This window comes from Asterias rubens, chromosome 2, assembly GCF_902459465.1.
Source record: "Asterias rubens chromosome 2, eAstRub1.3, whole genome shotgun sequence".
Lineage (NCBI taxonomy): Eukaryota > Metazoa > Echinodermata > Asteroidea > Forcipulatida > Asteriidae > Asterias > Asterias rubens.
The window spans coordinates 1832541-1850594 of NC_047063.1; the positions used below are offsets into that span (position 1 = coordinate 1832541).

At 38.0% G+C, this 18054-nt stretch overlaps 1 protein-coding gene across 3 annotated transcripts in view; it reads right to left on the reverse strand.

The window, feature by feature from the left end:
• LOC117303888 (plexin A3-like) overlaps positions 1 to 18054 on the reverse strand; it is a 67519-nt gene that overhangs the window by 41488 nt on the left and 7977 nt on the right. The window contains exons 2-5 of one of the 3 annotated variants that reach the window (XM_033788342.1): positions 5721 to 5845; positions 1216 to 2442; positions 574 to 768; positions 52 to 183 (exon numbers count right to left, since the gene is read on the reverse strand). In XM_033788342.1, the coding sequence (XP_033644233.1) occupies positions 52 to 183; positions 574 to 768; positions 1216 to 2379 (1491 nt within the window). In that variant the 5' untranslated portion in view covers positions 2380 to 2442; positions 5721 to 5845. Of the gene's footprint in view, positions 1 to 51; positions 184 to 573; positions 769 to 1215; positions 2443 to 5720; positions 5986 to 18054 lie in introns of those variants that run through there. The other 2 variants (XM_033788333.1, XM_033788350.1) reach the window with 2 other exon arrangements.

Sequence of the window (18054 nt, forward strand, 5' to 3'; positions counted from 1 at the left end):
CATACACTGTGTGAAAAGGGCTTATGAGGATTTCTGTTTAAGGAAACTCACCTTTCTCTCGGTCATGAAGTAGACAAAATTCATGTTCTTGTCAAACATCAATCCGTTCTGGACGACGGGGCTACCTTCTACAACGGGAAGCTCTTCATAAAGCTGGGCTTCAGTCAGTGATTGAACACGCAGCTGGAGAAGAATACAAAAGGAAATTAATGAATTACTTTCTCGTTTAGAAATGTGGCTTTAATTAAAAAATGTAACTGCTGATGAGGTTGAGCTTGAGAAGTGAAGACATCATAATGTGTAAACAACAGAATGATCGCCCAGAAGAGATCTGTGTGTAAACTGCTAGCTGTTGAAATAATTTGTAGTGCTTTACCGCTCATGTGGGAAAAAGAAGACACTTACTTCTAGTAGGAATCCAACCCAAAAATTACTGATAAGTGTACCTGGGTTCTTTAACATGCATAACATAACGCACAGGACCTACAGCTTTTCGAAAAATCGTTCAATTTTTTTTGTTCTCCATGATAACTTGCTTTAGAACTCTTCTTCCCTCTGCCGTCATTGTCTTACCTTCTTCAAGTGACCTAATTCATCACCAAGTAGGACCACTGTTGCCTCAAAATGTGGTGTGACTGCAATGGCTGTGATGGCACCGCTGTTGGAATAGATTGCCCTTGCTTCAATAGGGATTTTCAGTCCACCCAGAGGTTGGTTTGTATCTGACTGATGGCAGTAGTTCGAGCCATCTCTGTCTGCTAAGTCAATCTTTGAAACAAACATTCAGAAATAAATGTGAAACATTTTACAGTGAGCATATGCAGAATTTAACTGAACCAGAGAGCAATGAACTACAAAGAATCAAAATGAAGTATGAGATGTGATTTTGCATTATTAAGCTCAAGCAAAAATAATAATAACGCTTGATTAAGCCTGATTCACAAGCGAATGTGACAGCGAATGCGATATGAACTTTGACTTCACAAAATTGCAACAAATAATTCACAACTGTTGAATTGTATTCAACTCCTGCAAAACATTCTCTGCACATTCGCATTCGCAGAGGGTATGAACAGGGCTTAAGTAAGAAAAACCTTTTTCAAAATAAATGCATACATTAGCAACATGCAACATTGATCAATAGAAAAATGCATGAAAGTGAGCACAGTTTTGGTTCTTTTTTTTTAGCATAAATCATTTGAAATATATTCTTACCAAGCCATCTGATTGAACACATGTTGATGACGCTAACCAGTCAATCTCCGTTGTATCAGTCCCTTGGTTGGCACAATCTTTCACTCTCTCCAGAAAGTGCTCATTAATCGTCTTGACTGGATACATACATACAACTGACTCCTCTCCAATTACTGACTCTTTGGAGAATGTCACAAATAGAATGTCTTCATCTTGCGTAATGTTGTTTGAATGCAATCCAGTTCCTACTTTAGAGACATACGCCGACTTCGCAAGATTGTAATTAACACCACCTGAATCTTTGCAAACCAGCGGAAGCTCAATGTACGAATAAAATAACATTGAAGTATCATCTTGGCATAAGCGGACAATTTTTGTGTAAAGTGGGGACCCAACTTCACGAAAGTTTTCAAGTTGTGTTGCAATAAAGTAGCTAAATTTTCCACTGGTAAACCCAAACATGTAATTGATGTCAAAAGTATTGCCAGCTGCTGTTTCATCTATGGTGTTCCCAGGTATCTGTATATCAGCCACGGGGTCAAACGTTGAACCTCCAAGTAAACTTCTACTAAGAAGTCTTTTTGCCACTGTTGGCACATCTCTTAACCACATTGCACGCGATGCAGCACTGTACAGATAATTACCTATCCCGCTTGGTCCAGGAGCGATAAAAACAACATTAGAACCCTGCTCAGTGTTGGTAACCACTTCACGAGATGGCTGCTCAACGATACTCATATCATTCAAACGAAGTACCTGGCAGACACCCTGATAAACACTGCCACACACAATCAACTGATTCCCTTCCTCATTGACGACTAAAGCTTTGTTGATGTTATTTGTAGGTGTTGTAGCCACACTACAACTTCTTGGGGGTGGTGGGCATGCTTGATTATCGTTCACAGGTCCTGTGATATTTTCCCCCTCTATCTGTAAATCACTTGAAAGTTTATACAATCTGTTCACAGCTCCCACAAAAAGTGTTTCTGTGGACTTGTCCAGAGCCATTCGTTGAAGGGGCACCAGGCCACCACCTGGGTCGAGGGTCACTTCAAATTGTTCGTAAGAAACTGCAGTAATTTGAGCAACAGCGACAAGTTGCAAAAGTAGGATCAGGCTGATGGATTCCATGGTTAGTAGATTACCTAGGCGGTAGCCCCTTGATATACATGCACCAACAGCCATTCTGTCAATGATGGGGACCGTCAGTAGTCATGCGGAAGTATGCTTGGGGTCCTGTTGATAATTCTGAAACAAATCAAAAATATGAGACGATATGAGTTCCTGGATTTTCCAAGTCACACGAGTCTTCGTTTACATTTTTAAATTTAGCATGTTGTACATAGCTTTGTGCATGCTGTTACTACTACAACTTGCCTGAAAGGGACAAGGCCATTTCAATTTTGCAAAGGGCACTTTCAGTTGAAGAGTCTATTTTCCCAGACTCTGAACAGAACTCAAAGGTAAAACAGCAGGTTTGGACTAACAACCAGGTAATTTCCTTGATGGTCAAATCAATTTTCTGAAACAGGAGAAATCCTTACAAAAACTTGCCTAACAATATTGATGGAATCAGGCATCAAACAGTTTTATATCATTTTTTCTGAAGTCAGAAAATTCCAATGAAACGACTATTACAGAAAATTGTTATACATGTACCAACTCTTTAAAGGAACACGTTGCCTTGGATCGGACGAGTTGGTCTATAAAAAGCGTCTGTAACCCTTTTTTATAAAATGCATATGGTTGGAAAGATGTTTTAAAAGTAGAATACAATGATCCACACAAGTTTGCCTCGCTCCCATAAATGGCCGACGTGTTAGTCGACAAGGTAAAAGGAAAACCGTGCAATTTCGAGGCATGTTTGTGCGGATCATTGTATTTTACTTTTACAACATCTTTCCACCCATGTGCATTTTATAAAAAACGGTTACAAACGCTTTTCAAAGACCAACTCAACTGATCCAAGGCAACGTGTTCCTTTAACAATTAATATCAAAGTGTACTAAGTTTAGGTTGGTGTAATTAACTGGCTGTCTCTCAAGCAGCCCACAAAATAAAAAAATAATAAATGCAACTGTCTGCAGCGTAGCCAAGTCCTTATTTAGTGTTTTCCACCCACAAAGTCATCCAACCATGCCGGATGCCTGACTGCATACTCTCAATCTCTTGAATTAACGTGTTTAGTTTGTGTTCATGTACACTTGGTAATACTGGCTATCGTGAACAGAAATCTTTTGTAAGTTCCAAACCTCAAACATCAAACTTTAAACCCAGTCAGTTGAATCAGTCATACATGATCACATATGTAAAGGTGGCACACCCACACAATCAATGCAAACATGACTCGGGTTCTGTTGTAGCTTTTGGTACCGTGCAGTTCTATGTGTTCTCACAATTGTATGAGAAAAGAAAAAAAATTGAATGTGGAATATTAGGCACCTATAGTGTTGTACATGTTGTGTATTGAAAGTTTGAAGGGAATGTTAAAAATGTAGAGCTGAATGTGTCAACATGTTTAAACCAAGAAGGCAAGAACTGTAACATCTTAAATTGGTAAAATTACTAACGGGGACAGTCCTCGTTTCTCTTTCAGATACAAACCAATGGGGAGGTAGCTTACAAAACTATGTCCAAAAAAATGACAGTTTATAAAAAGAGGTCCTAGATTTACGACATTAAAAAACTTATGTGGGTGTGTGAAATGTCTACAGTGTAGAACCTACTAGTGTACCTGTGTTAATGTGCACATCTTAAAAGCAGTAACAGCCAGAATTTACTAATTAGTAATATATAAAGCACCTACAATGATACAAGTTAACTTTAATCATTGTACAGGTGTTTCATCGAATCAATTTCTTCCTTTTAAGGGTACATTAAGTGTCACTCATACACTTATAAACTCAATGAAAAACCATTGATCAAAAACGAACAGTGCAACCGTGCGATGTTATTCTTGGTTGTTGTATCCCTGGTTATCGAAAACCTGTAACAGGTGGTTACACGTCCAATGGCTTCCTCCATCAAGGACTTGCTGGGTTTGTTCCAAAATATTGCAGTAAGACCAGCTTATCATCATTATTTTCCACAATTCCACTATTTGATATTATAGAGGGATGCTTTTCGTACACTGACCTAGCCAGCCGGACCACTTGGGTTGTGACTGGTCTTCATTTCAGGTGCTTCAACAAGCAAATTGACCAGCGGACCAATGTAAAGCCTGGTTCATGCTTCCTGCGAATGCGAATGCGATCGGAATTTTGACGAATTTGTGATGTCAAAATCCGCATTCGCATTCGCAAGAAGTATGACCCGGGCTTCAATGGGAGAACGCAGCTTTACGAAAACCTAACCATAGTGAATGGTAGTAAAACCTTGAGATGTTACTTTGGTTTTGTAACCATTAGTTCTAGGAGACCTGTAATAAGGTGGTTACACACCAATCACTTCCTTCCTGAGGGAAGGAACTCTCACTTCCCATCCACAACAATTTGTCAAACTTTTCTGGTCACATTTAAATCAAGTAAAAGATGCAGGGTGTTTCTGACATGGTTTCAAACAATACACCATCATGTCGGTTTTAAGGCCGGTGTCCAGTCTGTTCAGGGTTGGCCTGCTTTATCCCTATGGCTCTCCTACACACGATTAGTATTTAAAACAGTGTACAAATTAAAAGGATTGCAAAGTTGACTCTGCAAGCCCATTAAATATTGATATTTTAACTGATTCAACCAGCCACTGTCACTGTCAAGCATTTGCAACACATTCTACAAACATGTACTCATTCTAAATATGCCTTGCTTTAATTAAAAGTGGATTCTCTATGATGATGCTACGACAGTATCATAGGCGTTTTATAAGCAAGACATTAATGCTTGACAACTTCACTTAACAGTGGCTAGGCGAAATCTGCTGGCTGGATATTTTTATTTTTTTGGAGTGGGTGTAAGGGGGGGTGAGGGTGGGTTTTGGGTGGGGTCAAGTAACTGTCTGGGTAATGAAATATGCAAGCAAGGTTATAACTGATGTTGGCAGGTTCCATTGGTGGCCACCCTGAGAAAATGCGCCAATAAAGTATGTTCTTCAACTCTTTTCATACTAATAAAAAAATCCTATATTGGACTGAAAAGCAGAAGCAGTCAAGCAATAGTCAAAATGAAAGTTTTTTTTTAATGAAACAGACTTACATTCCAAAGAAATACAGGAAATCCTTATGGGTTTTAAAACAAACAGATTTGGTTTTTACGATGGCCCTTTCATTGAAAAAGATGATAATAAGAATTACGTCGCTCAAATCCAAAGTTTTTTTAACGCAACCTCAGTAGTTATGAAAGTAAATTACTTTACAATTTACATGTTTGTGTCACTGGTAAAAAAAAAAAAGATAAATGTTCCAATGCTCACTTCATATCAAAGACTACAATACATAAATCAACCAGGCCTAGAATATCACCAAGCATTATACATGGGAGTGGTGAAAAAAACAGCTTTTCATACTGACATACAATCAATGAATTTCCACTTACAAGTTCGATGCCACTGTTGACTGCGGTTTGAAAACATAGACAAACTTCCTGGTCTCTACCCCTGAAAAGCATCACCACTAGAACGAGACACTGCTATCAAACATATATCCAGTAGGCCACATCAACTATGATGAAAAGAACATGAAAGATGGATCTCTAATCAAGTAAATATTACTACTGTACACGCGAGTGGAGATCAGTATCCAAACTAAAAAGCCACACACATGGACAGCAGCAAGCTCCGACAAACTCCTACTGGATAAGTGAAAATCATCATCCTGTGTGCCAGCCAACGCACTGGTTCAATTGATTAACCCTCAACCAACTCCCCCATGCTAAAAGTGGTATGACCTGCCGTCAACTATATGTCACAAACGACCAATCAACTACTACGTGAACGAATGCTCACTGCTCTTTCGTTTCTAGACAAAAAAGCAAAGTTCATTGTGATTTTTTTTTCAGTCGAGGGGACCCAATGGGATGCGAAGATCTATCAAAACTATTTCCAGCTGGATGGCAAACACAATTGCTCAATCAAACGCATCCGGAAGCTAGTGCAGTGGTTCTGAAAAGGCCCTGTTAACTTTGACTATTCTAGAAGAATGGTGGTTCCTGTGTGGTTTATATGACCACTCTTGAGAGAGGGGGGAGGGTCAACTTTTGGTCACTGGCCGCTATCTAAACAGTTTAAGGAACCAAGTTCACCACAAAATCATAAATCACCTTTTGTCAAGTAAAAGCTTGCTATTAAATTTTTTCATCCCCAAATTTGTGATAAAATATCTCAATGAACGATTATGAAACATTTGAGGAAAACAAGTGTTACTTGATTTGTACCTAGAAACTGAACCTGGACCAGTAGGGGCAAAAACAAAATATGTGTAGCGTCTTGCCTTTTTAAAAAAGGAAAGCCTTTTTTTTCTTTTTTCTTCCTTTCAAAATGGCCTGCTGACACATTTTTTAAGGCAACTATTAGGCCTACATAACAGCAAAGCTACATCATGCAATACAAAACAAATTTGTCAAGTCTAAAGTATTGTTTGAAGCTTTGCATGGTGTGGTAAACGGTAAACTTGCATGTACAACTATGTGTAAATCCCTTTTATGGGACTGTTTGCTCTGAAAAGAGCAGAGTGGTCTCGTCGTTTCGAACAGTTTACTCTGTTGGTCTTCAAGAGAATATCATGTCTTGTTCATGCATAAACAAATTAAAAAACAGAACATTGCACAACAGTATAACTACATCATGAATACAACAACTGTTATTACGTCATACAACAGCACTGAAATTCCATCTTTACACATCTGTTTTAATCACCAATTACCGTAGAGTTTTCAACCGTCACTTGGTAATTTGACAGGCAATTAGATATTCTTATTAGGTTTAAGATGTATAACAATGTACAAGTCTGATAAGGTTCCTGGTTAATTTGATGTAATTCCTAATGTCCTATTCTTGGCGCATAAAGTAGCAATGCAGGGTGCCGGATGTTTAGTATCAAAACAAATGAGCACCAGGCAGGACGTTGAACTATACTGGGGTAAAATATCGCGATCTGAAGAATGAATTGTAGAAGCGATTATAATGAAAGATGGTATAGTTTTGTTGTAGGCCTTTCAGAGTTATCAAAGTGTTATCAATTGTTTTTCAATAATCTTTTTTACCCATCCACCATTACCAATTTTCAATTTCAAAATTGTTTTTGTTTCTACTCTTTTCCTTCCCTTGTTTTAAAAATTGAAATTACATTTTGATTTTTGATTTTCTTTTTTTTTTTAACCTTTTTCCAGTTTTTATTTTTTATTTTTTTATAATTGATTATATCCTGCCAATAATCCTGAATGGACCAGAGTTGCTTTGATTTTGATAAATACAAATTTTCTTGAGAACCGTGACAGAACGGCCTGAAACCAAGTTGGATTATGGGGTTTAGAGCCGATATGGGCAAGAGAAATCATAAACATAAAGACATTACAATGTTGTTCAAGATTGTTTGAGGTTTTTTTTAAGGGGAGGTGGGTCCTTGCTCAAAAACATGAATATCAAGTATTATTTTTTAATGTATTTCTTATATGTTTGCAATATTCAGTTTGAGCTAATAAAGTCTCAAGGATTTTCCCCAAAAATGAGCCTTGGTAAGAGTCTATAAAACTGTAAATAAAGAGACAACCTGTTTAGAAACCAACACTGTGTTTCTTTAATCATCGATTTGCTGTACCTTGCCTGACTGCCGTCGGTGGATCATGTTACAATCATTTACGAAGAAAACATGGATGTGGTCAAAGGAAACGCAATATCAATGTACTTTGCATCATCACACTACGTAACTTCATTGCAAAACTCCCCAACAAAACTCCCCAACCGCTTCCGTCTTCTCATTGTTAAACAACATTTTTTAATTACAGTAATTTTTCCAGAATACAGCAATAAGAGTCATGGAGGTCGGGTTGGTGTAATGGTGTCTTGCCTCGATTTCCACCTCCATCTCATTCCCAGTGAATAGGGATTCGAGGCTAAAAACTTGATCTACAAAAAGTATCAAAACCCTTTTAAGGTACCAAGGGGAAGACCCAGGCATCAAAGGACAAGGTCTCATCAGTGACCTTCAACAAATCTCCAGCTCAGCCCAACCGAAAAGGCGCCATTTATAGGCGCCATTTATAAGCCCCATTAGCTCCCAATAGACAAAGCAAAATGTCAGCCAACTAGGATTTGTAGCAACTTGAAAACCTTGTTCCAATGGATTGAAGGATTTTAAAGAGACTTAGAGAGTAATTCACAATAGGCATCTTTTTTTGACTGTTGAACATCACACACCCAACGGCCTTTGTAAGTTTGGCCTTTCAATAAAGTTGTACTGGGGTGTGATTTGAAAGTAACTTCAGGCCCGACACTTCACGGCAGCAACGAAGGTAATTGCCTCCATGCCTGGGTGCCCTTGAAATTCTTCTGTACAAATGTATAATTTCCTCATAGGTTGCCCTTTACCAAGGGGAAAATGCTTAGTGCCCTTGCACTTTTAAAAACGAAGCACACAGGTCTGTAATTTACCTCTCATGAGTTGATCATACCTTAGAACTTCCCGCTCAACTGAGACGCCTAGTCACAGCGTGAAGGAAGGAACATGGTACACAACAAAAATGGATTCAGTATTGACCAAATTGATTTCCCGCAAGCAATCTCTGTAAGTAAATATTAAATTACTAGGATGAGGCTGTCTAGGTTTGCCTTTTCAACTCAACATTGTTGAATCAGGTACAGTTGGTATTACTAATCCTATGTGTGCACAGAGTCCTTGAACACATTCCATGGGTGTACTTCAAACAAACCTGACTAATGCATGGTCTAAACGCTGACACTATTCTAAATTTAAGAGAGCTATTTTATGGTTTGGTTCCAACTAAATTCCAGTTGATTTCAAAATATGGCTATGTTCAGCCTGCTGTGAAGAGTGTCAACCAAAAACTTGGCACATAAAATGCTGAAGGAGATTTTAGAGAGAACCCATTCTCAGGCCTTGGATTACACAGATGCTACTGTGGTTGGCCTCTCGCTGCCCTGGTCTTGGTCTTGGCCTTGGTGCCCCTTCACAAGTTTCACATACTCTTTAACATTTTCCAATGGAAGGGCCCTTAGCAAAATTAAAATGGCCTTGCTCTCTCAAAGATGAATTCCAGGCCTACTGTGTACATTCTGTTTACATGGATTTAAATCAATCCACCGCCATCTTACTTTATGGTAATAAAACCAACGACGAACCAATGGAAATCATACATTCACAGACTGGTCCAACCATGGAGGAATAATGGTCCAATAAGCAACGTTCTTATAGCCATTAGCTGAGGGTGCGACTGCCCTACACAATTTATCCTTTGTGCATAAAATCTATTTTACATCATCTATGCATTTTAAACACATTTGATATGAAGAATCATTTTTAGAAGAAGAATAGGATATTTGATACAACCTTTACATTGAAGGAACATTGATTGGGTAGTAAAACTTTCCAGATTTTTACAATCCATTCCCTACGCACAATAAATACCATCTAGTCACGCCTCAGCTATCACAGCAGGCTAAAGTTAACCGGTCAATGCGTAACATACCTAGCTGTTACGTTTTTTAAATCGTTCAAACCTGGGAAATTACTTAACCTTTACAGTGGATTGAGTGGGCTTATTGAGCAAGTACAGATGGTAGTTATATAGTACACTATTCAACTCTACCCATTCACCAACCCCTCGCATCCCGTGATGTTTAACACTTTGACTTCTTCAGATACAAAATAGGCATCATCATTTTCCATTTAACGTCATAATAAAACACACATTCTTGAGTGGCAATTAAATTTTTAGTTTCATTCTAAAGTGATACCACAAAAGGTTTTTATTAACTCTTATCTTACTTCACTCTTATCTTTGTTATCACTTGGGTTTTTTTAAATAAATTTTTTTTATGAAGGACATGAGGATTTGATGCTCTAAATTATCTAGTAATGGTTGGAGGCCCAAATTTAATTGGGCTTTTGTGTCTTCAGACTGCACAAACCTTGATTTGTAATTCTGTTGTAATGCTGGCCTGTTCCTGTACTTTTGAGGATTGGTGCCAAGCAATGAAGTGAATAAAATCAATCAAAACTGGTCGCCTAGAAAAGTCTATTCCACTTTGTATGACAAGAGGAAGGGACACTGATTCTACTCTTCCAGACTGTATAAAAAGTGGGTACTCACATTTTTAATGCAAAAAAAATGAAATGCAATAGTGCAGACTTTATTCCCTGTGCACAAACACATTGTAATAAACTACAAGGGACACAATTTTGGGTTGAGTAAAGAAAAATGACAAAAGCGTGATTTGAACCAACGACCTCCAGATTAAGGTACCAGTGCTCTACCAACTAAGCTATTATCCATTTAGCGTTCTCCCTAATTTTGTCAATATTTTTGTGGGTGGTCAGTAGGGGAATTAATTCCCAAGAAAATGCCAAAGTTACTTGATGTCCGTGGAATTGTCTTGGTAGTGTGAAGAGGGCTAAAGAGGGAAATGCTACTTATATGTATACATTTCAAGGGGCAACCAGGGCAGCATCATTGAAGTACATGTACCAGGCTTCCACCTTCCCTCGCTTTCTTGATCAACGAGTTCTGACTCAAACTTTTAAAAGTATCACGGAACACAAAATCTGTCATTTTGTTGTTAGTTTAGGATCTGATTGACGTGGCACCACACCAGCAGATGAACAAACCCCCTCCATGAGAGATCAAGAGTTCCTGCCGTTCTTAACCTAATTTTCCGGCTTCCTTCCAATCTTTATATCTGACACATTGAAGCACATTTTGAACACAAGGCGGAAACAATGACTTCAAAGGTTTTCGTTTCCAGCAACCCACTTTTTCTTAACCCCCACTTTTTAAACCTAATTTTCCAGCTTCCCTTCCTTAAGTTTTTTGACACATTGTCAGCGCACAGTTCGAGAGCATGAACAATGACTTCACAGTTACATGTTTTTCCCTACGCCGCTCATGTCAAAATAAATTTACGACAAGGGGGCTGCGAACTTTTCACCATCTGGTCTCTCAAAATTTTGAAAAATAATTTTGAAAACAAATATTTATTTGGGAACTCAAACTCCACTTTGGATCGGATTTTCATGGGAATGCAGTTTACAGTAATGGATACAACCAGATATTTGAGAGATGTCAACGCACCCAGGGAAAAAATGTGTATCGGACTGGACGTAGGGCAGACAGGTTAAATTATATAAATAGGAGCCTCCGGTCCAATTTCATTATGACATGTTTACAACAAAACAGTGTGGGAAACTTGAGCTGTACTCAGTATGTTCTGGTGCATGACGTTATGTGCACACACCTGTAAGACACTCACATACCGCATGTAAACTTATGTGGGTGTAGGCAGTTCAAGTTTCAACATGCTTTCCAAGGTTTCTTTTCTACAGTGTTTTTTTCCCCCTCTGTTTTACAATTCATCATGGGAAAAGAAAAACACTTCAGTTGAAGTTGACAAACGATGTCACAACAATGCATGGTATTGTTTATCAAGAAACCTGGTAAAGAAACCAGGTTGCTATGGTGCCAGTGCCTGCAAAGGTCTTCCTGGGGCAAGTGTATCAATAAAAAAAGTGCAAGAACTTCAAGGAAACCTTTTTTTTTTTTTTTTTTCTGTACATGGTCAAACTATGGATATTAATATTGTATCAGGTAAAAAGAATGTTATTTTGGTTTATCCTTATAATGATGTTTAGGTATACTTTACTATCCACGTCCTGTGGACAAAGTTTTACTTTACTTTTTGTTAGTACAAACACAATCTAGCAAAATACAAGTTTGTATGGGCCTAATATGTAGATGCTCACTCAAGATTATATGAACTTCAAGCAAACTCTGCTTCCCTCAAAAAAATAAAATAACTCTACGATACTTCAAGTACAAAGTTGATACTAAAACTCTATGGCCTGAACCTGACCTCAGAGAAACAAACTTTATTTGATCATTTTGGTCCAATTTAAACATAAAATTCCTCCGCAACTTTTTTTCCTATCCACTTTAACCTTTCAAATATTTATTGTACATCACTTAATATGATGACAGATGTGGGCACGGCCATGCCTTCGGGGTCAAGGGTCAGTACGACCTTTATGAAGACAACCTGTTTCAATTTATTTCCCAAATAATAAAAAATCTCCACCCGAACTCCACTGTTTATTTTCAATTTTATGGGTGTTGATGTTTAGCGATACAAAGGATGTTCAGCATTAGACATGTTGGGTTTATTCCATCCAAGGGAAAGCAGCTGTGAGAAATCTTGAAAACTTTTTTTACGACAGGGGTGGGAAAAAAAGCTCTCTGAAAATAGCTTGTTTTTCTTGCAAGGAAGTCAGACGTCTATTTATTTATCTTGCTCTGTTGTTTAGGGAGAGTTGTCATGTAGTTCAATCATGTTGAAGTTGTTGTTTTGGGGTGTTTTTTTCTTTTTTATGTATGTTTGGGGGTGTTTTTGTTTTTCTTTTTTAGGTATGTTGGGGTTTTTTCAGGCAGCACCTGCCGAGTAAGACCACTTTGTTACAAGTGATCCGTGTGGAAATTATGTGGAAACACATTTTGTGTTCTGTCACTATTTTATGTTACTGTTTCAACTGGTGTGCGTTACCTTGAGTTTCGCAGCCAGCTTTGTTATTACTTGAATGGCCTTGTGTGTAGAGTTGTACAGCATGTGCTCTATTGAATAATCATAGATTGTTATGAAAACATTAACAGAAAACAAAATGTTCAATATTAACATCAAGTAAACATTTGTCAAAGTAAATTTCTGTTTTGAAATTTGATGTTAAATTTTGTTTTCAATGTTTCTTAACATTTAACAATCATTTTTTAATATTAATAACTTGAATTACATTTCAAAGTAAAGATCAACACAAATCAAAGTTTCAAACATATTGATAAATTCTGGTGTAGAATATTTATATTCATTGTTTTGGGGTTTGTTAAGCTAACATTTTATCAAGACAAAGTTTAAATACTTTAAACCACAATTTTTAATAGATAGTTCTGAGCTTTTTTAGAGAAAAAAAATCATCAGGTTTTTCAAGACAAGTGAACCACTTGCACCTTAAATCCAGAAAACATATATATATGCTTAACATATTTTTTTTAAAGAAAAAAAACGCTTAGCAGGCCTTGAACTTTGCTCTTGAAGGGGCACAGACTGCAATTTCCCTCTGGTAAGGGACACTTCTATAAGAAAACATGTAATTTTGTACAGGGAACGAAAGCAAAAGCACAGGGCACCAAGACAATTACTTTGAGTGCCATAGATTATTTTGAGGCCTGATATAGGCCTTCACTGTACATTCTAGGCCTACATCCCCTTATAAAAGGTAAAGTGTAAAAAAAGGAAATTCCATGGTGTTGGAAGAAATTCTGTCTTTGTATCCATACAATGAAAGAGTGGAGTCCGATTGTCCGAAGATGACCTACAAATCTTCCTCTTTAACACCACACATTCCATCTCTTTGTATGAGGAGATGGTAATTTACCTTATCACTGACAACCGCCACAAAAGACTGTCTCAGGACCAAAGGCCATGGAAATAAGTGAAACTTTTCTTGGAACAATCTCAGAAGAAAGTAAAACACCAAAAGCTCCTGAAGAAACTAAAAAGATGACAGTGCATACATTGTACAAGTACAACTTTCTAGTGATTTATAAAATAAAATGATTTTCACCAATTTGAAAAAGTACACATGATACATGATGTGAATATAGTGTAGTGCACTTTAACATGAAGTACAAAATGTATGTTATTACAATGTTCAATGTTGCTATAACAAACTGTTATGATTGACACTGACAACTGCAGTGATGTGATGATCAATCCATGTGCTGGACATTCATCAGCCTGTATCCTACCTAAAATAGTTTGAAACACATATAGCTCCATAGAGGGTAATTCTATCCATGACTCAGTTACAATGCGTCTTGTCATTCGGTCATTTGCTGAATCACACCATGGAGGTACCTCCATGATCACACTGATTAAGATGTCAACGCAGGCCTGTAATGCTTTGCTTTTGAAAGGATAAGGGAACGCACCAAGGCGTAAAGGCCATCCTATGAGGAAATTTTAAATTTCTACTGAGAGCATTTCAAGGGCACCAAGGCAATAACCAGGGGGCATGGAGGCAATGCATGAAGTATCAAGCCTGTCAACGTATATGAAGGATGAATTTCCAAGATATTTTAACTTATTTAATATGAACATAACACAAGTATGCATCCATCCTGTATCAAAAATGTGACCATGTAACCTAGCACTAATTAGGCTACATGTAGCTGAACTCGAGTGTCCCTGTCTAGTGTCTGTGGTGTGTGTATGATCCATCAATGTTTCAATCACTCTATTACATGTACACATGTGTATTTTAAAAGAGATTATGTAACAGATTATTTGAAGTACATTTTTTCCAGAGTACATCGAGGCTCTTAATGTAATACACCTTTTCGTTTGTATGCACTTAAGCACAACACACGGCAAATTACGCTAACGAGTGACAGACAAAATTGTGTCTTTGGGCGCATGTCTACCAGGCCTGGAATTTCATCTTTAAAAGGGCAAGGCCATTTCACTTTGCACACGCCACTTCCTTTGGGAAAATCTATAAAGTCAAAAGAAAACTTTTGAAAGGACACCAAGGCCAAGACCAAGACCTGCTATTCCAGGTACCAGCCAAAATGTCCATGCTACTCCTACCAGTCCCTACACTTCTTTTCCTTCAGGATTCTGCCTGACTGCCACCTTGACAACGCACTATTCTTCAAGCTTTCAACGGTGACTTTATTTTTGCAACCACACACATTCCCCTGGTTTCCAACATCACCGCAGGAATTAACCATAGAAAAGGTGTGATGTCACTTCAATCTCCAAACCTCAATTGGTAAATTAAATGATGAAACACAAGAGGTCAGGCAAAGGGTCAAACTAATTCTACAACTGGAAACTATGGTCTTATTTTCTACATACTTGGTCAATTTTTCTACTTTCTCTTTTCTTTTATTACAGTTACAATGTGTAACCACATAGAGGTGGTCTAACACTGAACTATAGAACATGCCAGGCCTGTATATTTCATTTTTGAAAGGGCAGGGGCACCAAGGCATTTTCTCCTTGGTAAAAAAGGGCACCCAATGAGGAAATTGTAAATTTCTACTGTAGAGCATTTCAAGAGCACGAAGGCATTGACCAGGGGGCATCGGGGCAATCGCCTTTGTTGCCTCTGTAAAGTATCAGGCCTGTCAAGCTTTTGGCCAGCAGGAAATCCAAGTCTCCTTTTGTCATCCTCTTCAGACATTGGACAACCTACTTGATATTCAATCTACTACATACATGGCTTAAAATGGTATTCTGATGCCCCTAATATGAATTTTTATTATCGACATTTTGCGAGAAACCCACTCATCGACTCTGTATTGCATCCAGTGATGTACAGCATTTCACCTTCTTCACATTACACAAACATACATATAAAATTAGCAGTGCATTGATACAATCTATGCACAATAAAAGTGCATCACATAATGACTCAAAACCCCAACATATCAATATATGCTTTTAAAATCAAACCACATTCCACCTGTCATACCAGCCTGTCAGCTTGACTCACACACCCAAAATGATAGCAACATCTAATGGCAACCAATTGACACTCATCAGATGTATCGTTAATGTGCACTACAAGTTTTAAGTTTTTGTGATGACAAAATAACTGCAAAATATTCAACCCAACTTGTATCAAAAGTACGCACTGTTACAGAAAGCACACAACACATAGGCCTAGACTATTGAGATGGGTGCAGTGTGCAAAGCTTCCATACAGTTCGCAGTTTTTCTTCTCGTCTATACAAGTGGGTCTAAGGTCTTAATCCTACTTGAGGCTGTAACAAGTGGAGACTCTTTAGAATGTTGCCGGTCTTTGTTTGCAAAATAACTGAATTGGGTGGTTACCTTGCGACATACCATTCCTCTGCGGTCAAAGAACCCATGATTTGAAGGAATTCAGGTTTTTTTCCAAAGCATCTAGATCCATTTGGAAACTCAGTGTAAAATGTAGGTTAATGTAGGTTTGCACTGCTTCCAAAATTTATTACAGAACCTGAGCTGAGGTACAGTTCTCAGATTACTTTAAGCTTTCCACTTGTCTTGATTGGTTGGGGCATGGTAGGGGGGTACATAATCTGTAAAAAGTAAAAGCTTCCTTGTAAGGACATGGTAACATGATAATTAAAAACCAACGTGGAATGAGAAACATTCTCAGCATAGAAAATACAGGGTTATGACAATAGAAGTCATTTTCAAAGACATTTTCAAAGACATATGAGATACTAATAAAAAGTGACAGGGTGTTTAGCATCAGACCATTTACACAACCACCACCTCCCTGGGTAGAGTTTGCAAACACAAGTATCCAACTTTTATTTCAAGCCCCTGTTTTTGTAAATTTCCCTTAATCAATACACATTAATCATGTGCACTTCTAGCCTATCTGCAGTGACAGTGCCACCCTGGCCAGGTCTAGACTCTATTCTAGCAAGACAGACAGGCGACCTCCCAGAAACTTCTAGGGTCAGAAAGTGTGTATGATACCCCTCCCTGGGTTCGATGGGACCACTTGAGTGTGAATGGCTGTAATTTCTATGATTGATCAGGCACCAGGACTTGCTCTTTTCTCTCCCTGCAGAGTCAAAGGTCAGCCAAACCATGATATGCAGACTACAGAAGTCACGGTTTACAATATAATTAGGTTTCTCTGGGGAGACTGTCCTTATAATTATGTCACAACATTTTTAAGAAGTGACCCCTTAAAAGAAGTAACACAAGTCACAAGTAGTACATGTACGTAGACAGACATAATACACAAGTTTGCTATTTGGAAAACGGAGATTTATAGACCCTGCACTACATGTAGTATAGAATTTTAAATAATCATATTTTTAGAGCATTACTCTGATATTTCTAGAGGAAACACAAAACATTTATTAATTTTGATTGTGTACTCTTTGCACAAAACATTTATTAACTTTGATTGTGTACTCTTTGAGCTCTGTAACACCTTGGCAAGTGTTTCACATTAATTTACAAATAAAATCTTTTCTTTACCAGGTATGTTCTTTTGGTAGCTCAGACCGACTAAGCGTAAATCAATGCTCTCAGACACACAGAATTCCATGAATTGAAATTGGGTTAGCAGTGAAATTTTGCTTATACCTGTACGTACTGCATGTTACTAGGCATTCTTCGCTTACAAGCTAGCCCAGAAATTCGGCCCTTGCCAGTAGGCGGAGTAAAAGTGATCATAAGCGCAGATTTTGGGGGTAAGCAGAGCCATGAAATGGGGCCCTGATCAGCTGAAAAACTAGCTGCATGCCTGAACAAGGAAATCAGCCGATCAGCTGGGAAGTTGGATGCCTGATGAAAGAGGTAGCATGAATCAATATTGATCTCATCAAAATCAATCAAAATCAATTTCCCATTTACTTTAATTGCATGTTCAGGTGGGGACCCGATAGTGAAGGTCTATCCCAACATTGCTTAAAAAGGTTTTTATCCAAATTGGAAACGAAAAGACAAAGAACCTCAAGAACATCTGAAAAATAACAACATGGAATCACATGTGCACAGCAAAAGTGTATTGGTTGCTTTTAATTGTGGCAAAAAACCCTCTCCAATCTACTCTCTCAGAATATACTTTACAAGTCTCTACAAAATACCAAAGCTGTCCTGTGTCCATATAGTAATTTGAAAACTCGGGTAAGACCC